Here is a 25,668-nt window from a genome sequence, read left to right on the forward strand (position 1 = left end):
TATTAAAAGTGGTATGGCAATGCATATTACAAGCCAACACTGCATATAAGAGCTAACATTATAAGTAAGACAAACCAATGCTGTCGTTCTCTGAATTTTAATAACTTTTAGAAAGGAGTGTGGGCTTATATAGGGTGTGATAGGCACATATAGGCTTATACATACACATATAGGCTTATATATAGGCTTATACACACCGGCAACGATATTGTATGTTTTGGGAACGATAGCTGTCACCAGGTTAAATATATAGGGATTGTCCAATGTGCAAAATCTTCCATCACTACAATTTGGCCATAAATCCCGGGGTGGGAAATATTTGAGCAAATATGCCACAAGACGCATGAGCACTGTACAAAGCAAACAATAACTCGTCAAATTTTGGACGTATGGATGGCTGCACAACCCGCAAAAAAATTGAGCAGGTCCCCCCCCCTAAAATTGCTTTTATGATTGCCGATTAGGCTAAAGATTTTAAACCAAAAAAATAACTTGCCTCGGAATAAGTTTTGAATGGACGGACAGACAACTGAAAACAAAACGGACCATGGGTTTCCCACCCCTATAAAATCAAAATTAATTCCCTCTGAAAAAGTACAGTGACATTGCCCGCAGACTACCCAACCGCAGACCAGGCAATGTCACTGTACCGGGACATTTCATCAATCAATGACAATATGCGGTCCGCTAGGACTACCCGAAAAAGATTGAGCAGGGTTCTTCCCACGGAAATGCATTTTTGGTCAGCTCCTTGAAGATTATAAACAAACACAAATCACTTCCCTTTAAAAGGGTTTTCAACGGACAGACAACCCAAAAAAAACCGAGCAGATAGAATTGCTTTTGAACATCGATCATCAAGCGGCGTGGGCCTACCTGGCAGAGTCTCGAGGAGTCGATCGCTTTCCAGCTCTTTCGTCTGACTTTCGCTTCCCAAATTTGTCTTCTGACTTTATCACCTGGAAATCTATACATCTTATATTTCCCAGATTGGTTTGAACAACCAAAAGCAGAACAACCAGTCATTTTGTTTGGCAATAAACAACATTCCCGTACCAAGCTGACGTTCACGCACGGTGAAGTTAGACACAAAATGGCGCCACGAAATCACGTGACCAGAAATCTCGGGTCAGCGCATGGCGCAACTCTCTTTATACAGGGACTCTAGCCTAGATGTATGTGCACTTCCCTCTGGGCTGTCTAACCTGGGATTCAATCTGAGCCGAACTATGAACTGTCATCTTGGTGTTTTGTATGAAGGGCAATTCGTCAGTGTGCGTGCTGTATGTCCGGTGTCTTTCCGGAAGAGGTGAGTTATCACCGGAAGTCACAAGTTACAGCTGTAATCAAGAGCGGGAAGAGCATGAGACATCTCTCAATGACGTCACGTCAGGTCAGTCTTTTGAGACTGCCACTGGTAACATGTAACCCGCAGCATGATCCGGTTGTCGGCAACTACACCAACATCCCTCACTGGCTTTACTAGTAGGGAGAGTGAATGTGACACCCTGCCCGGACTAAAAACAACACCTGGAAAATGGCAGATGAGCTCCTAGTCCTGGCCCTGCCATAGAGACCCGTATACATCTCTTTAGGCCTAGAGTTTGACAGTGGATTTGAGTATAGGATACCCCTAGCTTCAAGAATCTACTAGGTGGAAGTCTGAAATTTGTAGCATAAGCCGGAAAACGGCCATTTTCCAAGATGGCCTCCATGGGGCCATTGCCAAACAAGAACCACATATAAGTTTTGATATAAATGTAGTAGAGGGATGATTTTAGCGTCTATTTTCAGGTTTTCAGGTATGTCCAACTCAGTGGTGCCATCAAAAAATATTTTAGATGTTGCCTAGTTACCAAAATCCAAGATGGCTGCCACCCAAAGTTCATAAATCATGAACACTAGTATAACTTTTGATAGACACATAGTAGATGGATCATTTTTGTGTCTGTTTCTAGGTTTTCAGGTATGTCCAACTCAGTGGTGCCATAAAAAAATATTTTAGATGTTGCCTCATCACCAAAACCCAACATGTTCACCACCTAAATTCATCAATCATGAAATTTTTTATAGAAATGACCAAAATCAAAGATCAGTCAAATAAGTAAGGAACACACAATGTTTTATTGAGGAATAGTAAAAATTTATTAAGGTCTAAAATATTCCCATCAAAATCTTGACCATAACTTTAATTAAAAAATGAGGAGGAAATATGGCAAATTAATATGACATAGCACAAAAATTAATTAATGCTCCCCAGTGGTGTAACAAATGTTCTGCAGTCAATGAATGAATAAGAAGAAAATGATGGTCCAATTACTTAACATTTTTACTGAAAATAAATAAAATAAAAATGTCACATCCCAATGGTGGATCAACGGCAAGGTGTAATGTACTACACTACATGTATCTACATTACTATCTAGTAAATGACTATATTACTAACTACATTAGAATCACTGGCTGCTGCCTCCTTAGTTTGGCACACAGAACCTTGTTGTCTGTGGCAAAAATTCACACAAATTAGACCAGCCTTGTTACATTGACATCGCTTTGTATCACACTTTCCCATGCATTTGCAGATGATGAGCTTCCCATGTGGTAACGGATTCAAACATTTGGAAGGCAAGAGAATGTCATTATCAAATGACCAGCAATAGTTTGTTGGATCTAGAGTCAAGTGGTTGTCATCAAGAAGGCACATGACTTTACGCACAACAAAGAAAGCTCTGTGAATATGGCCATGGATGACACTTGAGGTAGGGGGTAGCAACTGTAGGGGCTCTGGTGTTGTAGCACGAATGTGGCACTCCACTCGAAGCTGATTGAAGGTCTGACATGCTGTCTTGGACTTTGCACCTGCCCACACATGAACGAGATACTCCTCCGCTTTCTTCATAACCTCTTCAGTTAACTGATTGGACTCCGCAAAATTGGCCAGGTACTTCTGTGGTTCAAATAAGAGAGATGCATGTTTGGTTCCAATCTTGCTGAGCGCATCATCACCTGTTAGGATATAAGCCTTCATTATAACTCTGCACAGTACTACTCCCAATTTATCTGCAAGAATATGTAGTGGTAGATGACACCTGCGCTCCCCAGAGCCAAACTCTACCCACAACTCTTGAAGTCCCCTCTCTCGCATTTGAGGGATAAAGTGTAGTAAACGCACTACTGTGTCTGTGTCATTTGAGATCACAAGCAGCCGATTCGTCCCCCGATCCACTTCCCATGCACAGTGAAGAACTAGCCGATCATCAGCTTCCTCCACATTACATGTTAATGCTTTAATAGGTTTGAAGTTTTCAGCAGATGGTGGTGATGATGACCTCCCTGAATGGAGCAACTGTGCTGGCACAACTTCTTCATCCATGATGCATCCACTGAGCACAACAGTCAGCTTGATGAGCTTGGGTGTTGATGCCAGCTGGTAAGCAAGCTGCTGCAGCTTGGTTTTGTTGGTTGGTGATGTCCAGAACTTGTCAAGTTGCTGTGGTACTGGGACATCTGCAGTGAGTTCAGTGAGGTCAACAGACCCAACTCCTCCAGCACGACGTAGCCTTTCTCCAGCTTTAATTGATGACTCAAGGTAACTGTCAAATACAACATGGAGGCTGGTCCTGGAGCAAATTGAGTGGCCTGCAGATAGGACACAGCTAATTGCATTTCTGAATGTTCCGAAGGATCCTAAGTTAGGAAATGACCGAATTTTAGACAAGAAGTCTATGATAACGGAAAAGTCTCCCCCAGGAAAATGCATGTCATCATCCATTAGATATTTCTCAAGATCAGCAATCAGTGCACTCTTGTTTGGTTTGGAGGGGAGGTCACCTTCAAATATTGCTGAAATGGGGAGGATATCATGGCCATAGATACAGTTGAGTGCCATGCCCCGCTCTTTCACAATCTCAATGTCACGCTGAGCTGCTGCCATCATTGTGGGGGAAACTGTAACAGAAGAAGTAGTTGTTTCTGAGGGAGCTTTGTAGTCCATTTGTGGCAGGTTTCTTTTTGATATGGTGAAGGAGAGCTTTTTCGTCTTCTGCAGAAACCGCTCCTTCCGGAATTCCCTGACCAATCGATCTCCATTTGTTTGTATCTGAAGCAGCCGCACTGCTACTTCATCATCTGTCAGCTGCTTTGTTATGAGGTTGTGGAGCTTGACAACTGGAACCTCGATGATGTAAGGATTGTAGTCTAGTAGGAAGACTAGGTCCCCCTGCACCCCCCGGAGATATACTTCTAATCAGTGTTTCTAGATTGGAAAAAATGTGTAGAAAATGACTAGCTATGGCCCCAAGCTGAAAAAATGCCCACATACCATTTTTATGCAAATTACTGCTGCCATTATCAAAAAAAGACTAGGTCCCCCTGCACCCCCCGGAGATATACATCTAATCAGTGTTTCTAGATTGGAAAAAATGTGTAGAAAATGACTAGCTATGGCCCCAAGCTGAAAAAATGTCCCACATACCATTTTTATGCAAATTACTGCTGCCATTATCAAAAAAAGACTAGGTCCCCCTGCACCCCCCGGAGATATACTGAAACTGGCAGTGACTGGTGATTGAAATGCGGTGCCTTTTTGTGTTTCAGGTCGAGGTACGTGAACTCCCCACGATCTACAGCAACCAGGAAGAGACTGATACCAGGGTGGTTCTGTACCTCCATCATGCTGCTACCATCGGATACAAGAACGCTGTAGTCAGAACACCGGACACAGACATCCTCCTGATCCTGCTCCACCATGCCCACAACATCAAGCTGACGGTGTACCTGGATACAGGGTCAGGGAAGCATCGCCAACTTGTCAACGTCTCTGAGCTGGCAGAATCCCTGGGAGAGGACTACTGTGCCACTCTCCTGGGGTACTATGTGTTCAGCGGAGAAGACTGCACCAGTGCCTTCAAAGGGAAGGGAAAAGTCGGGCCCTTGAAAAAGCTGGAGAAGAATCCCAGGTTTCACAGGGCATTCGGTGAATTTCACAGGGTATTTAGAAAAATAAAACTTTGTGTTAACGTCTGTGTAGACGGACCTTAATATGAGTCTATTATTTCGTAAAACTGTGATTATTTTGTAAATAAAGCACTAATTAGCATACTAGTATACCATAGACACATGTAATCATGTTATGAATAGTTCTATCATGATCTATGCCCTTCAAAACATGGGTCTAGACACCTTCATTTTTCAATTATCTGCAATATTGGCTGAGATATGTCAAAAATCGTTTTTTTGATAATGGCAGCAGTAATTTGCATAAAAATGGTATGTGGGACATTTTTTCAGCTTGGGGCCATAGCTAGTCATTTTCTACACATTTTTTCCAATCTAGAAACACTGATTAGAAGTATATCTCCGGGGGGTGCAGGGGGACCTAGTCTTTTTTTGATAATGGCAGCAGTAATTTGCATAAAAATGGTATGTGGGACATTTTTTCAGCTTGGGGCCATAGCTAGTCATTTTCTACACAGTTTTTCCAATCTAGAAACACTGATTAGAAGTATATCTCCGGGGGGTGCAGGGGGACCTAGTCTTCCTACTAGACTATTGCCTCTATCTCTTACATACTCAAGAAGTCTTGCTACATTTCTGTTGAGCTGATCAGCTTTGCGACCAGTGAGTTCATGATGGATGAACTCTTGATTCGCTGTGATTCATTGACACATCATTCATCATCTCCCTGAAATTGTTTGAGATAAGAAGAATTTCATGGAATATAAGTTGCCACTCAACCATGATTGCCAGATTTCTTGTCTGACCAACAATACCACCATCACTCTTTGATGATCTCTGTATTGATTGTTCCAGCTTCATATCTGAAGCAACAGCATTGAAATAGCCAGCAGCTTGATCCTTCACGACAAACTGACTACTCATGAACCGCCGAAAAACGTCAGGATGAGTTGCTTCTAGGAGTTTTGTTGATTCCAGATAGAATGTGCCATAGCGGAGGTAATTGAGACAATCGCACTCCCGGAAGATCGGAAGGGATGCTTCCACAGTAGCCATGTGAAGAGGAAAGTTTCCCTCTCGATCGGCTGCAACGGCATGCTTTATGACATTAGCTATGTGTTGAAACAATTGCAAGTATTTGCACACCTCAGATTTCGCACAACACTCATTGAGAAAGTTCTAAAATTGTTCCAGAAGCTCTGAAGATTTCTCAAAAAGCTCTGCAAACGTCCTTTCTGACCTTTTCTTCTCACACAGAGCCCTCTGCATCTCATGTGCACATGTCATTTTATCATCATTGACCTCGTGACCATGTTGCATCAGCCATTGCCAGAATGCCTCCCATGCCAGTGAGCTGATCAGATCCAAAACCATCATGATTCCTAAAAAGGAGCGAACATAATGACTACCTTCCAAGACCGAGTTCAAGGTCCGATTACCAAACACTTCTGTCTCAATGAGAGCATCCTCAATTCCCGACCTCTCAGGTACCGCCCAGCACACTTCAGCAGGATCTTGACCCAATGGAACATACCCATCATGCCATGAACATCAGAGAATGCATTTGGTTCAGCCATCATGATGTCAGCCACAGTATGAAATACACCTTCATCACAGAATACAGGCATCAGAGACTGAGATGGAATAAGTTGCTGGCGGACACTGGAAATTCTGAAGTCCCTTATGCACTGTAGCATAGGCAGTCACTGGGGAGGGAACTGGGTTTGTCACCATTTGGTGATGCTTTTTATTTTTTGTAATGGGCTTAATTAATAGGGTAATTTAAAACTATTTTAGGCCGTATAAAATCATAAATCTGCTTAGCATGTACTGCCGCATTGAAATTTTCTCACGGCATTGACCATTATTTTTAACAATTTGGGATGGGCGATAATATGTAAATGTGTCAATTTTCCTTTAAAATATGATATAAACACTCAAAAGATGAAATGTTATGTCAAATTGTTGAAATACTATCGATATAAATACCTTAAATTATGTTATGCATGCATTATATCAGGTCCCTTATCAGTGATTTTTCACTTCTGGTTAAGTGTGTTGTTGTTGTTTCTTCCCTCCTATTTATTCTAAAGGAAGTCATCCAAATTTTTGTTAAAAATACCGCCCTCCCGCAACATACAAAATGTTTTTTTGATAGCACTACGGTGTTGGGCATACATGAAAACCTAGAAATAGACACATACATGATCCATCCACTACATTTCTATGAAAAGTTATACAAGTTTTCGTCCTTTATGGACTTTGGGTGGTGGCCATCTTGGATTTTGGTAACTAGGCAACATCTAAAATATTTTTTAATGGCACCACTGAGTTGGGCATACCTGAAAACCTAGAAACAGACACAAAAATGATCCATCTACGATGTTTCTATCAAAAGTTATACTAGTTTTCATGATTTATGAACTTTGGGTGGCAGCCATCTTGGATTTTGGTAACTAGGCAACATCTAAAATATTTTTTGATGGCACCACTGAGTTGGACATACCTGAAAACCTGAAAATAGACACCAAAATCATCCCTCTACTACATTTTTATCAAAACTTACATGTGGTGCTTGTTTGGCAATGACCCCATGGCGGCCATCTTGGAAAATGGCCGTTTTCCGGCTTATGCTACAAATTTCAGACTTCCACCTAGTAGATTCTTGAAGCTAGGGGTATCCTATACTCAAATCCACTGTCAAACTCTAGGCCTAAAGAGATGTATACGGGTCTCGATGGCAGGGCCTGGAGATGGCAGGGCCTCCCTTCTGGAGACTACATATAAAATGACGACGACTTCCAAGATATTTGGTAAGAGTTTCACCTCAAATAGAATCAAATCCCTTGGAATCGCTGTTCTGGTTTGTCTATTCAGTGTCTGCATCATTTTAAAGTGAACAGGAAGATAATGTACATATGTTGTCTGGAGAATTATGGAGAGGAAATAAATAAACCAAGACAGAGTAGAGGTGCTTGAGAAGTGATAAAACTAATATAATGAAACAGGGTTAATTTTCACCATTTTTGGGGGATCTGTAATATGTAGGCCGCAACCGAAGCTGCTCTCAGGGAGATATATCTCAATGGTCAGAAGGGTAGAGACCTTATAGGTTCGCACCATGGCCTTTGCACGTTTTGGGGGGACGATTGGGCTAAATTGGAGGGGGGGGAGAGGGGGAGGGGGGGGGGGAGAGGAGGGGGACGATTGGGGGAGATGTAGGGGTGGGGGGGGCTAAATTGAGGAATCTATTTCCTTTGAGGTAATTTTTTGTGGTTTTCTCCTTTCAATTGGAAAAATCTACATAGAGGGATAAGTAATTGGTGGGGCCTCCACTTTGTACTCACTCTTCCTCGTTTTCCTACATCTGCTAAACATGACGAAAACAGCTTTAAAATTGTCAGATTTATTAATGTGTTCTCCATATTCTCATAATAAAGGTTTGTTGAAAATTTGATGACAAAAGCTCAAATGTAAAAAGAATCTCAAAATGCAAGCAGATAAAATTAATAAATAAACATTGAAGCGATTTTAAAAACCCGAGCGTCTCACTCTGTGCAGCGGACGGGCCATAAATAAGGCCCATTTGCACTTACTGTGAAGGTGGAAAGGCAAAAATATTGGGAGGGGGGGACATCGCCATTTGCGTCCCCCCAACCATAAATTTGGGGGGGGGGGGGACATGCCCCCGAACCCATTCGCGATCGCCGCCCTTGACCATGGCCAAATTTCTGTACATTCATCACAACACCACCTACAATTTTTGCACCAACAGTGAAGAGTCAGAAATATCTACATGATGGTGAAAGGTCACAATTAAGTGAAGACCTCACGTTTGAGTTTGCAGAAGTCTCAATCGTCTCATGAATGTTTTCAAGAATCAAAAGGCAATCTAAAGCTACAAATACAACAATACTCTGCCAGAGAATGCAATTTATTTCATCAAAAGGAAGCAGACTGGCTTTTTATTCATTATCCATCAGAATTTGTCTTCTTGGTAACACGGCAAGAGATAAACATCGATAGCACCAACAGTCATACACAAGCGGCTGAAAGACGGACGGTACTTTCGCAAGATTCACCCTCGAGCAGACGTGACATTTCACACCAAAAATGGCAAGAAGCACGATGTACGGATTAGAAATTACAACTTTTGTCATTGTAATTTCAATTATCAATGTCAATTACAATGACATCTAACATTGGGTCATAGAATTGACCACAGGTTAAAAAAAGATTAACATTATCTGAGAATTCATTCATCAATTTGAATAAATGGGAGAGGCATCTATTAAAGTTAATTTTTTCTTAAAAATGGCGCCGACTTGTTTGAAATAAAATCTGACATTGTAAAGAGGGAAAAAATATTAAAGGTACATAAGCACAGTGCTCAAAAATAAAAACCGAGTTCACTTTGACTTCAGCGTTTCCTTGAAATTACACAAATTGCACCAAAGCCTTTACCTGCATCGAGAGAGAAAGAGAGAAAGAGAGAAAGAGAGAAAGAGAGAAAGAGAGAAAGAGAGAGAGAGAGAGAGAGAGAGAGAGAGAGAGAGAGAGAGAGAGAGAGAGAGAGCACAATAGCAAGATGCCACCAATACATTTTGCTGCAATATGAGGTTTACCAAAGAAGAAAAAGAAGAAGTATGCACACCTGCAACTATCCCTCCACAACCTCAGCTTTGTTCTGTACTGTGGCGATCTGAGCACGAATTGCTACTTCTGCTGGGGAAGCAGGTGTGTCGTGTTATGAAGATAATAATAGGTCGCCAAAGAACATGGCCTTGAACCAAGCCAAGAAATACGATACAAGATCAAGATCTTGGAACAAACTGCAGGTGGCGATGTAGCATTGCCCGTTACAGAGTAGTAGGTATTTTAAGGTAGAAATGCTAAAAGGGGAAATTTGGCACTTTGTGGTGGCAAGTGGCTTTGTATATATGTACATGTATCAATCAAAGGTGGCCTACTCAAATGACAGGGCATGTTTGAACAGGTCATTTGAGAAAAAGTTTTCACATCAAATCATATGTAAGTGACTGCAGTTTCAGCATCTGGTTGCTGGGGAAGAGGTTCCAGGTATGAAGTTGGAACATAGCCCTGCTCTTCACCTCTGCTCACACATGTCCAACCATCACCAGAGTCCACATTCAGCACCATGAAACATTCATCCTCCTTCATGGATAGAGAGTCGGACGCCTCTCCTGGAATGTAAATGGGAAGCAATGATGGACTTGGACAATGACAATGCACTAGAGCATATACATAAAAAAATAAACAAGTAAAGATACATTCAAAGTAACCGCCCCCATGCCAAATAAATAAATAACATCCTCCAGCGCACGACACTGCCGGCGTGCCTTCGGTGCTTGGCACATGGAGACATGGTGTGCATACTTCTCCACCATGCAGCACATGGAGACAGAATTGGGAGGGAGCGGTGTACAATAATGAATTACGTAATTAAAATAAATAAAGAAATAATAATCATAAAATCATTAATTTCTTAACCAATTGGCTAATAGCATACCTAAACCACCAGTGTTTCATCTGAATCTGCAAATTTTTTGAATTTTAATTAAATAATAAACTTAATGGAAAATAAACAAAGAATTGATCAATTGATTAATCAATAAATCAAAATACCCTTTATAGCCAAATCACTTGGTCACCGTCATGTCCAAATATCAGCTGCCCAAATCAAAAGGTACCTGAGATATTGCCCAGATGAGAAAGGAAATAAATAAGTGATTAATAACGAAAACAAATAAATAATAATTGTAAAATAATTAAATTATTAATAACTTGGCTAATAGAATACCTAAATCACGACAGTTTCATCCGAATCTGTAACTTTTTGAAAATTAATCAAGTGGGTAATTAATGAAATAATTAAATAATTAAATTAATTGATTAACGAATAAATCAAAAATATCCTTTACAGCCAAATCACCTGGTCATTGTCCTGTCCAAATACCAACTTCCTAGCTCAAAGGTTGCCTGAGATATTGCCCAGATGAGAAAGGAAATAAATAAATACTTAATAATTCAAAATAATCAAATAATTAATCAATTAATTGATTAATCAAAAAAAAAATTTAAATGCTGTTTTTGCCAAAGCACGTGCTCACTGTTGTGCCGAAATGTTAGCTTCCTCGCTCAAAGGATGGCTGAGATATCTCCCGGAAAAATAAAAACAAACAAACAAATAAATAACCAAACAAACAAACGGAGTGATAACTGAGTACTCCCCTTCGGCGCCCAGCGATGACGTAATGCAGCGCCTGGAGATGGAATAGGAAAGGAGCGGTGTACAAGGAAAAAAAAACAGCCTGTGGTTGGGAACCTCCATATTCAAAACTGAAGGCACCGTCAACTAGTATCGCTAGTTAGGGGGCAGGCAGGAAGAGGGGTGGAGGAAGGGGGAAGGGAGAGGGAGCTCGTTCCAAAACCTCGTAGGAGGATTGATTAATTAGCCGAGACAGGAGTCAGTTAGTGCATTTATTTTATCATATTTGTTAACTTGTGTTGAATTGCTCTTTAATGTTTCTCAATGACTGGGTGATTATTATGATATATTATGATTTATGATATATTATTATGACTATATTATGATTATTATGATACTTTACGATTGATGATTTATGGGACCGAGACATGGGTAATTAACGTGGAGCAGCAACGAAGGCTGGAAAGGGTGGAAATGCGAATGGTTCGGTGGATGTGTGGAGTATCGTTGAGAGAGAGGAAGACAAATGATGAATTGTGAAAGATGATGGGAATAGAGCCTGTGATTGATGCTGTGAGGAGAAACAGGTTGAGATGGTTTGGTCATGTGTTGAGGAAGGATGAAAGTGACAGGTTGAGAAGAGTGATGCAAATGAATGTAGAAGGAAGTAGAGGACGGGGAAGACCGAGAAAGACTTGGCTAAAGGTGGTGGAAGAAGAAATGTGGGCAAGGGGGTTAACAAGGGGAGATACAGAAAATAGGGCAAAATGGAGAAGATTGTCATGGGGCCCGCAAGGGTAACCCCCACTCTAGCAGGGAAAATGGCCTTAAAATGCCTGTTGTTGTTGTTGTTGTTGTTGTTGTTATGACTGGCACAAAAGCCTTGATGGTGATAGAAAAATTGAGAGCAAGACAAAATAAGTCTTTCTTTAATTAATTCCTTGCAATCACAGTGTTATTTGTCATTTATAATGTCCACTATTGTGGTAAGTGCCAGGTTGATAAATAATGAAGGAAGACTAGATGGAGAAGCAAGTCAAACGAAGATAGAGCGTGAGCTGTTATTGGTTTCAACAAAGAAAAGATTAACTAGGTATAAAGTCAATGGGGAGCGAAAGATAATCCCAAAGCATACCATTGAACGGGTATAGAGCACGGCACTGTTGGCCATTCCCCAATGCTGTGCCTGTTGTTGGGGCTTCCTCGATATCGTCATCAAATTCATCATCAAATTGATCGTCGTAGTGAGAAGCAGGTGACATCTCCTTTCCACTGCAAGCAATGAAAGAAATGGGAAAAACGATACATCGTGGTAAAATTGCCAACACCGTAGCATTCTAAAAACAATCCAAAGCAATTTGGATGTAAAATGTTAAAGCCGAGATTGTTCGTTGAAGGAGCTTACAGATCGTTTGATGCACTTCCCGGAACGAGCTTATCGCTCAAACTCGTCACAGCACCGTGCCCTCCCGGAACGAGCTTATCGCTCAAACTCGTCACAGCACCGTGCCTGGAAACCAATGCCACCTCGATGAATCCTTTAGACACAGAGTATCAAACTGCCCAATTCAAGTCACAAACATAAAGATTGTATCGTGTAAAACGTGCTGTGTCAGATGAGGCAAGGTGAAGGACCGACAAAAAAGGACACGAGAAAATGCTACACACTTTCCATTGTACATATTATGAACAGTTTGGCCAGCGTACCACAAGCCATGGTGGTAAAGTCAGCTGTAGATCCCTGAGTGAGGGCGGAGCAATTTATTTGAGAGTCTGCCCTACAGTGCATGGCAGCCTGAATGACGACCATGACCCTGCGACAATTGCAGTCAGACCTTTGGAGAGGCAACATCTCTCCTCTCTCTTAGTTTGGTCGCTGCCCGAGGACGTATTACAGAGATCGGACAGCTCGCAATCATCCCTCGTTGCCATCATGCCCCAAGCCACACTTTGCCAGTGCCGCACCAACCTGCATGGCCACAACCTGCTCGTGCCAGCCTGAAGTCCTCACCTGTTCTACTTCACTGCATGAAAATGGTATTGTTGGCGCCATTAGCGGGTTAGGCCTTATTTTCATTGCGTCTAAGATTGTGTGTTGCTTCCCCTTTTATCGTGTTCTTTGACTGCCAGATTTGTACCATTGGTTATGGATCATCATGTCCTTCCTTAATCCTCATATTTCCTTTGTACATGAACCCCCTTTTTATTATAAGAAGCGTTTTCCCATTTACTTGCCTTCCTGCGTGGACACCGCCAGGTTCGGATATTAATTAGGCAGTTCTTGGGGATTGTAGACTTGGTAATCTGAACGCAGTACGGTAACATCCAACATCGTTTCGGTCACTCATGGTGGGGTTGTACCCACAGCACAGACGGTCTGTGCTAACGGAACTGTCAGACGCTACAATATGATACAATAATACGTCCAAAATTATCTACTGCAAAACAAAACGGGGAAATTATGCTGAGCGACGATAATTATGGCTGCAGTTATGAAGGAGGAACTTTAAGTGACGTTTAGGTTGTATAGCTGATGGGTTTGGAACAAAACCGCACCATGTTGCAACCAAAGCTCTCATTCCCCTGTGTCCTAATTCATGTTTTTAAGAACTACTTCAGTTTGTAGAACTGTATGTGTATGTAGTTCAAGCACACTCTTCCCCAAAGGTCTACAAGTGGGTACTCCATCAACATTATTTCACCAAAATCCTCAACTTCCAGGCTGCAGTGTTTCCTCCCCTCCTGCTTGTTGTATATCCACCTGTTGCCCTACTGTTAATATTGTTATGTCGGTGGAGTTGTGATATGTAGAGTCAGGTAGACAACAACAACAAAATTTTGCCCTATTTTCTGCATCTCCCCTTGTTAACCCCCTTGCCCGCATTTCTTCTTCCACCATCTTTAACCAAGTCTTTCTCAGTCTTCCCTGTCCTCTACTTCCTTCTACATTAATTTCCATCACTCTTCTCAACCAGTCACTTTCATCCTTCCTCAACACATGACCAAACCATCTCAACCTGTTTCTCTTCACAGCATCCATCACAGGCTCTATTCCCATCATCTTTCGCAATTCATCATTTGTCTTCCTCTCTCTCAACGATACTCCGCACATCCACCGAACCATTCGCATTTCCACCCTTTCCAGCCTTCGTTGCTGCTCTACGTTCATTACCCATGTCTCGCTCCCATAAATCATAACACTTCTCACACATGCAGCATACACCTTTCGCTTCAGCTTCAACGACACTCCCCTCCTCGTCAGCACGCCATTCAGTTCCCAAAACTTCTTCCACGCACATCTCACTCTAGCAACCGTTGTCGAGTCTTATCCACCTTCTCCATTCAGCATGTCTCCTAGGTAGCAAAATGTTGTCACACCTTTCAGCTTCATGCCGTCTCCAAGATCCAACTCAACATTTCCCCCATCTGCAGCTCCCTCTGTGCACACCTTGTACTTGAATGTAGCTGCCACACTGGTTAATGACCCTCTCAGACCACTACATTCTTGATGAACCCACTCAGCGCACATTGTACATTGAATGGAGTTCACTCCGACACCCTTCCTGCACACAGCACACGGCCACTTCCCAGTTCTTTCCACCTCAACACATGCTTTACCACTTGACATCACCTTCGTTTTTCCAATATTCACCTTCAGACCTTTTGTCTCCATACATTCCTTCCACTTGTTCATCTTCTCCTTCAGTCCATCCATACTTTCCGCAATCAACACCAGATCACTCTGCATACAACAACTCCCACGGTAAACCCTCCTTTACATTCCAAGTCAGCACCTACATCACAGCTACAAATAGTTGTGGACTTAGTACCGACCCCTGATGCACTCCCACCTTCACCTCAAACTCACCACTGTTCCCGTCCTTCGTCCTTACAGCTGTGCGCGCTCTCTCGTACATTGCCAGGTAGATTTGTATAAATTAACATGCTCCGGATGTCGGGTAAGAACCATCATCATGTAATAAGTTTTGTTTAGCCGAATGTCGGATTAAGGTGTATCTTTGTCCCCATTATGAGGAATGGGGCATGTTAACTAGGTATAGGGATTATGTTAATTCCCCTGTTCGTCAAACCTCAGTAATGTACATCCTTTGTCCCTTATGGCACCACACCATAGACAGTAGCGCAGGAAATGCCCGTTAATGAAACCACACTAAATAATAAAACTAACCGGAACCCAGATGACGCACTTGGGCGGACAGTGATTGGGCGGGAGTTGACCAACAAGAAGGCCGGAGTAAGAAGGGACTCGTTGATTGGCAGAGAGAAGGGCGGAGCAAGAAGCGGCGCGCTGATTGGTGGAGAGCTGGACGAGGTGGTGGTGGCCTGCGGGCATTGGTGGAGATGCACCAATGACGTCACGACCCGACGTTAAAATAACCCGACATTTTCCCTCTCTCTCTCCTCGCTTTCGCCTTCCTCTTGTTCCTGACGGTCGCGCTCGCCCTGTTCTGGCCTATCGCTTTCTTCTCCTACCTGCCTCTCGCTCACCTCTGGCCCTCGACTCTTGCTGACGGCGGTCCTTTGACAAATGATGAGCTGGGTTTCACCGATGCGGCTGAGAGGCAAGCTGCATGCCTGCCGTTTGAGACGGACCGTGAGGCCTGCTTCGTGCCGGCGCGTGCGGCCTGGTGAACCAAGCGGACTGCGGCCTTCCTTCCCGCCAAGCACAGAGACGCATCCGGACGGCGCGCTTGGGGCGGACACCATTTCTGACGAGATACACCAGCCAATCTGAGATAAGTGCACTAAATAATCACAGCATTATTTTCTAGGTTATCCTTTCCTTCGTCTGTGTTTCTAAGTCTAGTGAGGGAGCGCTCCATTTCGGAACATTATTTATTATCACGTGTTTTATTTTGTATTACTGGCAATCCGTTTAATAAACCCTTTTTGTTATTTTCCCCTGTACATTTTAAATCCGGTTTCGTGTGAGTTTATTTTCTTTGCAGGCTTTGGGACTGCCGGCGGACAACAGGTAAACGCTCATCTTCCCCTCCCCTTTCTTCCCCCGCATATATAAAGTCCGCAATTTGATCATCGCCTCCGAGTTAAAGCTTGCGTTTGGCCTTCAGTGCTACCCTACGGTATTCATCAAGGGTAGTCACACGACAACATGTTGGCCTTCTTGTTGGTAGAAAGAAAGAAAACAATACTTTCAAAAAGAAAATGGAAGGATAAATAAATAATAAACAGGAAAAAAAAAACCTAAGAAAAAAAAAAAAAAAAAATAATGAATTAACTCGGTGCAGGAGATCTGTCTGACAGCCAGGGCAAGATTTGTACCAGCCTGCCTGGTGCGCAGTTTGCTTAATAGGCAACAATTGCTGGCCTGAATGCAATATTTGATTGGGGTAAGATTTTGTCATGTTGGTCTTATAATTTTGTACGGTAGGGTAGCATCATTGGCTGAGGGCAAGGTTGTACCTGAGTTGCCTGGGTTCGATTCTTGGTCTGGGCCTGCAATTTTCCCACATATATCAATTTAATTATTTAATCCTGTTCATTAATCTAATTGCATTTATATTTGCTTGTATTGTATCCACTTAGCGTCGTCTCGTCTGTTCTTGTGGGAATTGGGGGTTAAATTGTAATATCTCCAGATCAAAGTTATATTCCCACACTTTGAAAGACTGACTGTGATGTTTATCAAAATATTCAGATTTATATCGTGCATTAAAGCAGTGAGCGAGAGCGAGAGAAAGAGAGAGTCTTAAGTCCACTCCAGGTTGGCAGTTTTTCAATTCCGACTGAGTCATAACATTGGACTTTAAAAAAAATGGTACGTACTGCTTCCTTGCTCGACATTTAGCATTTAAAAGGGATAGAGCCTGGAGAATCGCCAAAGGTTAGCATCCATGGAGAAGAGAAATTCCTCCTCAGGAAATGCCCCGCTGAGTGCGGTGAGAAAGGCAATGCCATTGTTGTGGCATCACTGGTACCCAGAATGCCCTGGGTAGTAACGGAACTTACCGCAAAGCTCATTGGCTGTGTCCTGTGTTATGTCTTGTGTATTTTTTTCTGTCGGTGCATGTGTGTGGTTGCTCCACTACGAGTCTTCGATCTCTTCGAAAATAATAAAAAATGCAGTAACCTTGAAAAATATTTTTGTCCCACCTCTCTGGCAAAGCCGATTGCACATCATAAACACCTGGTCCTCGTCTCCCATTCCTGAAAGGGAGTGAGGGGGAGGTGGAAATTAGGAAATGACAACGAGAATGAATTTAACAGATTAGAGGGTGAACAAGTACAGACACATTCAAAGTTAAGACACATTTGTACCCACCTTACCCAGTCGTACCGAACTGCTCCTGGACTCTGTGTCCTTCTCTGCTGACAAGGTGGAGAAGTTTTTGTCAAACCTCGACTCTGATTCTGCAACTGGACCAGACGGCATCAGCCCACGGGTCCTAAAATCCTACTCTGCTGCTCTATCTCACACTCTTTATGTTCTCTTTACCCTTTCTTTTGCTCAATGTCATCTTCCATCTGCTTGGAAATCAGCTAACATTACCGCTTTACACAAAAAAGGTGCAAAAACAGATCCTTGCAACTACAGACCAATCAGCCTGCTCCCAATAATCAGCAAAGTCATGGAATCAATCATCGCTTCTGACATCAAATCCTTCTTCTCTAATGGCTTGATCTCTGATCATCAATTTGTATTCAGACCAGGTCACTCTACTCTGGACATGCTGCTTCTGCTGTCTCAACAATGGATGGAGGTCCTTAATGCCAAACAGTAAATCAGAGCTGTCTCCGTTGACATATCATGTGCCTTCGATACGGTCTGGCACCCCGCTCTGCTCACCAAACTCTCCTCCTATGATATCCATGGAAATCTCCACGCATGGCTTGTGGACTTCCTCTCTGGTCGTCGTCAACGTGTGGCCCTGAATGGATTTCTCTCATCTCCCCTTCCTGTTCAGGCTGGAGTTCCCCAAGGCAGTGTTCTGGGCCATGTGCTTTTTCTGATCTTCATCAATGATCTTTCCGACTCTCTGGAAAATCCTCTCTATCTCTTTGCTGATGACTCCACTCTCTGCCGCTCCATTCCTCATCCCTCTGATCGGCAGTCTGCAGCCTCCTTGCTCTCTGCAGACCTGGACAAAATCACAGACTGGTCAAACAAGTAGAACATGTCTTTCAATCCTGACAAATCTCACACTCTTACTATGTCTCTCTGAAAAGACCGACTGGAGAACGACAACCCTCCCATCCACTTTCTGAACAATCCTCTCCAAGAAGTTCTGTCACTCAAGCTATTGGGTCTCACGATCTGCCATGATCTTTCCTGGGAAAACCACATTTCAAATCTGGCCTCCAAAGCCAGTCGCCGACTGGGCATCCTCCATCATGCGAAGTCCTTCCTTGGCACACCTGAGGTCCTCACCACATACAAGGCTTTCATCCACAGCTTAATGGAATACTGCTCTCCCCTCTGGGCTGGTGCTCCTGCCTCACACCTAGCTCAGCTTCAAGCTGTTGAAACCAAAGCTTTCAGAATCATTGGAATCTCCCGCTCCTCTCTCCTCCCACCTCTGTAACAAACTCCCTCACTCTCTTCAATCCCACTCCTCCATCCACAACTTTAAAACAGCTGTTCACCACCATCTCTTATCTTCCCCCATCCAAAACCTTGAGCTGTTCTACCCCCGTTAATTCACCCCAGATCCACTTTTTTTGAAATACCGACTTCTTTCCTGGAAGTCCTAGCAGTGTCCATGTGTTTTGTACTGCCCCTCCCCCCCCGCCCTTCCCATGTCCCCTCCCAACCTCCCCCCCCCCTCCCCCAAGCCCTCTCACTCCCACAGATCTCCCGATGTCGATGTTCTCTACTGTTGTACTTGTGTGTTTCCCTCTCTCTCCCCATCTTGTCACCCGCTCCCTTTATCATATGTTTTACATGTCAGTTTGTTTTTTTGTGATTAATATTAGCTCTTACACGAGCCTCGATCTTGTATACAAAAAAAAAAAAAACGGGAAAAAAAAAAGCGTAAAAAAAAAAAGTTCACCGGCCCCATGCCAAATAAATAAATAACGTATCATCGAGCGCACAGCATGGCTGGGGAGCCTTTGGCTCCTGGTGATCCCATCATGCAGCACATAGAGACGGTATTGGGAGGGAGAGGTGTACTATCATTGATGAATTGCATAATTAAAATAAATAATATTAAAATAATTAATTTCTTAATCAATTGGCTAAAAGCATACCTAAACCACCAGTGTGTCATTTGAAGCTATAACAATTTGAAAAATAAAAAAATAATTAATCGAAAAATATATATATTAATTGATTAATCAATAAATAATCGATGAATTGATTAATGAATAGATCAAAAATAACCTTTGCAGCCAAATCACTTGGTCATTGTCATGCCAAAATATCAGCTTCCTTGCTCAAAAGGTGCGTGAGATATCGCACAGATGAGAAATAAAATAAATAAATACTTAATAAATCGATAATAATGAATGGATTAATCAAAAATACAAAAAAAATACCGTTTTTGCCAAAGCACGTGCTCACTATTGTGGCCAAATTTCAACTTCCTAGCTCAAAGGATGGCTGAGATACCACTGGGACAAACAAGAAAACAAACAAACAAGAAAGGAAAACAAAAACAACAAAACAAATGGAATGAAAACCGAGTATTCCCTTTCAGCGCGCGTCATCGCCGGGCCCCCTTCAGTGCCCGGCGGTGACATCATGCAGCTCCTGGAGATGGAATAGGAAAGGAGCGGTGCACAACAGCCAGGACAACATAAGAAAAAGCAAACCATTAAGCATTATGATTACACAACACAATAATATTGTTGTGGTTTTGGAATAAAGGATAATTCCCCTCGTAGGTAGACACACCACAACATGAAGCCTCGCGATAGTTCAGTTATTTCTTAGTGAATGTAAGCGTAGTCCTTTCCTGTGTTAGTTTTTGCGTTGAGCAGGCCAGTGAGTAGGGCGGTCTTTTGGCCATGGCACGTGGCAGGTCTGAACAAGTCTGGCGAGGCCGAAGGGAGGCGCTGCAGGAGGGAGTGGCCGGTAAGCAATGAGCCGCCAATCAGGGCTCGAGGGGAGTGGCTAACCACGACGATGAGAGGTGGGGTTTTGAACATTCGAGTAAGGCCGGGGCGGAGCCATAAAACCCTGCTCTGAGCCGCCCAACTCAGTTCAGTTGGAGTCAGATGAGATGAGTTCAAGAGAGTTGCACGTCAGTTCAGTTGAGTCGGAGCCCCTGTGAGAGTGAGTGGAGTTGAGTTGAGCTTGAGAACGCATGAGAACACGCTGCAGAACGAGTGCATTGAATTGCCGGTTATCGTGATTGTACACGAACTTGCCCCGTGGCCTGCGCTCTGCGCTGTATTAACCGTGCTCGAGAAGACGACCCGTGCCGGGCCACAGACGCGCGATCTCCTCCTGCCTGCCTTCTCCTGCATACGTGCCGTGACCCCCCAGAGAGCCACGCCGGGCGAGGTGCCCCGGAGCGACCGACGGTAAAGCGTGTTTGGCGCGCGAACTTCTTCTCTTCTTCTCCCCTTGTGTGTGAGTGGGCTCTGTGTCTGGGTATAAGTTACGATTGATTAAGTTTCTGCTCTGTGTCCCCTTTCCTTCTGCGAATCATTGTACTTAAATAATAAATCGTGTTATTCCTCTTATTTGACCGTTCCCGTCCCTTCCATTGATTGGCCTCGCATGGTACGACTAGAACCGCTCGAATCGGGTTCCATAAAAGTAACGGCACGAGTCACGTGATACGCATACCGCTCGGGCGTACTCGATTAAGCGTGGCTTGTGCGAGGTTCGGTCCCCGCTTTCGTGGCAGCGTGGGTTAAAGGTACGTGCGACGTTGACCCGATACCCTTTTTCACGCTTGCTCCGGAAGTGGCGATTCGGCCTCATGGACACGAAGACCCAGGGGGGAAAAGGGGGGTTTAATCCCCCCTTTGTAACGGGAACGGGCTTCGGGAGATCTGCAACAATATTTTATCTTTGATCTCCAAAATTGAAATCTATCCAATCTTGCCAAAGCAATATTATACATGGTATCCCAAAAAGACTGAACCCATTTATATTTAATGTTTTGGAAAAAGGCTCCAATTTCAATAAAACTCTGCACATTTAAACTACAGGCCTCTTAGCATTTTATTTATCATTCTTGATTACTCTTCTTTCCGACGCATTTCTGCCCAGATTGCTAGGCACGGATGTGTAGTAAGCTCAAGTAACAGTAGTAAATCAGGGTGGCTGGGACAAATCTTGAATTTCTCCCAAATAAGGATTGTAGAATGAAACGACGAAAAAAAACCTTTAAACTGAGTTTGCAAGTACTTGCAAGTACTTGCAAGCCGAAAGTACTTGCAAGCATACCTGTGAGGATGCGATGTGCCTCTGCACAATGAAACAGTTTGAGTACCTCCTGATCAACTCGTCCAAAGCGTTGATATGTTACAGTCCTTATGGCAAAAACTCCCGGCGATGAGAGCTGTAAAAGGCCGTAGATGGCATCTTCAAAACAAACCTTTGTGCTTCTTAACACCAATGGCAAGGTAATATGTGGGGCTTGTCGATACACAGGATAAGTTTAAAATTATGATATTTAGTATTAAGCATGTGGAGGAGGGGGTTGTTTGGAGGGGGGGGGGGGGGGGGAGTTGGAGCTATGTGGGTTGAGTGCAGTTCTAACTATAGATTTTTCTTGTTTAGTTCTGTGGAAACAAGAGAAAATATACTAGATTTTTGCATCTTTTGGTGAAAGGAGAAGCGTCCGTTCGTATACACGACTGGTCAAGAGTTTTAGAACACCTCAATTTTTCCAGTTTTTATTGAAATTTAAGCAATTCAAGTCCAGTGAATAGCCTGAAATGGACCAAAGGTAAGCAGTAAACTGCTCGAGGTTAAAAAAAAAGTTTAGGTTAGCAAAAACGGGAAAATAATGTAAATGGCATAGTTATATTGTAAAAAAAAAAAGGCCTTATTCAGGGAACAAGTAATGGGTTAACAACTTACAGCTGTTCTGCAGCAATGTAAGTAAATTAAGACTTGAAAGTTGATGCAAACAATTCCTACAGGTGTCCCAACCTCTGCTGATTACTTGATTACAAACCCCCTGTCTGGATAAAAGCAGTACTGGAACAGACTGTTATTACACCCTCTGAAGCATTATTTGGACAACTGGAGGAAACTCTCACAGGAAGAGGTCTGGCAGACCCAAAGCCACAACAGAATCAGACAAGTTTCTGAGAGTCAACAGTTTGCGTGATAGGCGGCTCACAGGACAACAGCTTCAAGCACAGCTTAACACTGGTCGAAGTAAGCAAGTCAGTTTCAACTGTGAAGAGAAGACTTCGAGCTGCAGGTTTGACAGGTTGAGTGGCAGTAAGAAAGCCATTGCTAAGATGGCAAAATAAGAAAAAGAGGCTTGCCTGGGCCATGAAGCACCACCAGTGGACTACTGAAGACTGGAAGAATGTCTTAAGGACCGATGAATCAAAATTTGAAATCTTTGGTTCATCACGCAGGGTTTTTGTACGCCGTCGAGTAGGCAAAAGGTTGGTTCCTCAGTGTGTGACACCAACTGTCAAACATGGAGGAGGAAGCGTGATGGTCTGGGGCTCTTTTGCTGGATCAAGAGTCGGCGACTTGCACAGAGTGACTGGCACCCTGAACCAAAAGGGCTACCACAGCATTTTGCAGCGCCATGCAATACCCTCCGGTAGACACCTAATTGGTCAGGGGTTCATCCTACAGCAAGATAATGACCCTAAACACACCTCCAGGCTATGTCAAAACTACCTTCGAGGAAAAGAACAAGACGGTAGGCTTCAAATCATGGAATGGCCAAGCACAGTCTCCAGACTTAAACCCCATCGAGCTGGTTTGGGATGAACTGCACAGAAGGGTGAAAGCAAAGCAACCTTCAAGTGCAACACATTTTGGCCCCCGACTTGCATTGGGGGGTAACACATTGCCGCGAGTTTTTGCCATAAGGACTGTTGGCCCCCGACTTGCATCCACCGCAAAGAGGCGTCCCCAAGAGTTGCCGCCCCCGATAGTTGTCGTGTATTTGTTATAACTTGTCTCGATGTCTTCTCGATGTCTCCATGTCTCTCGGTCCCTGCTCTCAAATGTTGTGTTTGTGTCCTTCCCCCTCTCTCCCCATCTTGTCTACCGCTCCCGATGTTATTTGTTTTATGTGTCTGTTTGTCTTTCTGTGTGATTAATTTTCGCTCTTTCACGAGCCTCGATCTTGTATACAAAAAAAAAAAAAAAAAAAAAAAAAAAAAAAAAAAAAAAAAAAAAAAAAAAAAAAAAAACTTATAACCATTGCCGCCGGACGATAATTATATGAACAGAAAATGGTACATACTCAACTAATCTAATCTCATCCACGGATATTTCTCTTATTTCTATACTTCCATGAGTCCGATTTGCATTCAAGAACAGTCCAGACATTATGTTGAACCATTCTGAAATTTCCACTCTTTCATCTAAATGCTGAAAATTATATTTAAAAGACCATTTGAATCACAGATTTTGTGATTCCAACGGCAGCTTAAAAGTGCCCGAGTGGAAACGCGTCACCATAAGCACATGCGCACGCACACACGCGCACACACACACACACACACACACACACACACACACACACACACACACACACACACACACACACACACACACACACACACACACACACACACACACACACACACACACACACACACACGGCCTCATTTTGCATTCGTACCTAATCTTGAAAGTCCTGCATTGCAGTGCAGTTTGAATAGAACTGTGTCGTTGGAAGGCCCGTGGCGCTTATGCTTTCGATATTTGATGGTCATTTTAACGATCGCTTTGTTTGTGTTTTACACTGAATGGAAAATGCAAAGGAAGGGCATCATGGCGATTATGGATAAGACAGGTTAGACGACGTGTTTCATCTGAACTGCATGAAAATAAAAATGGCAGATTATTGGAGTCAGTTGTCATACGCCGTAATGACGTGCGTGACAGACAGAAAACTGCTGCTCCTTTAATATCTATCTATAATGCCAGTAATCTCTGTGTGTCTGTCTGTGACCGCTGTTTCTCGACAACCACGGGTCCGATATACTTGAAACTTGCCAGGTATATTGCTGGGGACCTGAGGATGTGCCTTTTCAAGGTTTCATATTAATCGGAGAAGTAGTTACCGAGCTATGTCCAAAAAACGATTCAACCAATCAGAGAGCAGCGAGCTATCACGTGTGCCGAACGTGGCGAACAGACTCTGCCTCGGACGGCACATTTGAGAGCGTATTCATTTATTTCCCGTTGGCAAACTATGTTGCCGCTATGTTGGCGTTAAACTATGTTTTAAAACTAATTAAAACTAATTTGCGATTCTTTCGCTTTCCTGCGCGTTTGTGCACGCTATGGCGATTTCTTTACCAAACTCCGCAAGCCGTTCGCTTTGGACCAAACCATTTCATGTAAATAGAGGGGGGGGATTGTCACCGTACTCGCAAGCCGTTCGCTTTGGACCAAACCATTTCATGTAAATAGAGGGGGGGGATTGTCACCGTACTCGCAAGCCGTTCGCTTTGGACCAAACCATTTCATGTAAATAGAGGGGGGGGATATAATTTTAGATATATATATAGTACGGGCATGCCCTAGTATAGATAATCACAGTCACCAAAGGTAGACAGAGGTTACATTTTCACCCCTGTCTGTTTGTCTGAAACAAGATACCTCAAAAGGTTATGTACAGATTCGGCCAAAAGTTGGTGGACATGTTGGGTGTGTGACAAGGACGAAATGATTCGATTTTGGTTCAGGTTAAACCGGCCTATCAGTGGGATACAAAACGTAAACTGTTCAGCCTGGTTGAGGTATGTGCTCTACCCAGTGCCATTCTAGTTGGCGATTGGTTCCCTGCTTTGAACCGCCTTAACGCATCTAATTTTACATTCAAGGTAATTACATCACGGTCTCTCTCTGCACTTCCGCTATCACTTGTACTAAATGGCATTTTTTCAAACATCTGGATGTACTTTTACTGAAGGAAGAACGTTGAAAATGGGGGGAATCGTGCACAGCACCATAACAAGCGTGATCAACTCGATGACTTTTTTATTATTTTTTGGGGGATACAAGATTGAGGCTCGTGTAAGAGCTAACATTAATGACACAAAAAAACAAACGGACACATACGACAAAATAAAGGGAGCGGGAGACCAGATGGGGAGAGGGGGAAGCACACAAGTACAACATTTGAGAGCAGCGACATCGGGAGATCTGTGGGAGGGAGAGGGCTTGGGGGGAGGAGGCGTGGGAAGAAGGGTGGGGGGGGGGGGGGTGAGGGAGGACCTTGAGCGGCACGAAAAAGACGGAAAACGAGTGCAGTACAAAAAGTGTGCCAAACGACCAGGAGCAGTAAAAAATGTACGCGAGGACAGAACAACACATCTTGTATTGTTGTAAT

The 25,668-nt window shown here is 43.3% G+C and overlaps 1 protein-coding gene across 2 annotated transcripts in view; it reads right to left on the reverse strand.

Moving 5' to 3' along the window:
* Positions 1-8,905: 8,905 nt before the first annotated feature.
* The window catches only part of LOC137422946 (formin-binding protein 1-like), an 80,062-nt gene continuing 63,299 nt past the window's right edge, over positions 8,906-25,668 (reverse strand). The window contains exons 13-16 of one of the 2 annotated variants that reach the window (XM_068109625.2): positions 17,321-17,374; positions 12,591-12,695; positions 12,321-12,457; positions 8,906-10,160 (exon numbers count right to left, since the gene is read on the reverse strand). In XM_068109625.2, the coding sequence (XP_067965726.2) occupies positions 9,982-10,160; positions 12,321-12,457; positions 12,591-12,695; positions 17,321-17,374 (475 nt within the window). In that variant the 3' untranslated portion in view covers positions 8,906-9,981. The remainder of the gene's footprint in view (positions 10,161-12,320; positions 12,458-12,590; positions 12,696-17,320; positions 17,375-25,668) is intronic. The other variant, XM_068109626.2, reaches the window with a different exon arrangement.

The sequence above is a fragment of the Myxine glutinosa genome, chromosome 3, assembly GCF_964187855.1.
Source record: "Myxine glutinosa chromosome 3, kmMyxGlut1.1, whole genome shotgun sequence".
NCBI classification, from domain to species: domain Eukaryota; kingdom Metazoa; phylum Chordata; class Myxini; order Myxiniformes; family Myxinidae; genus Myxine; species Myxine glutinosa.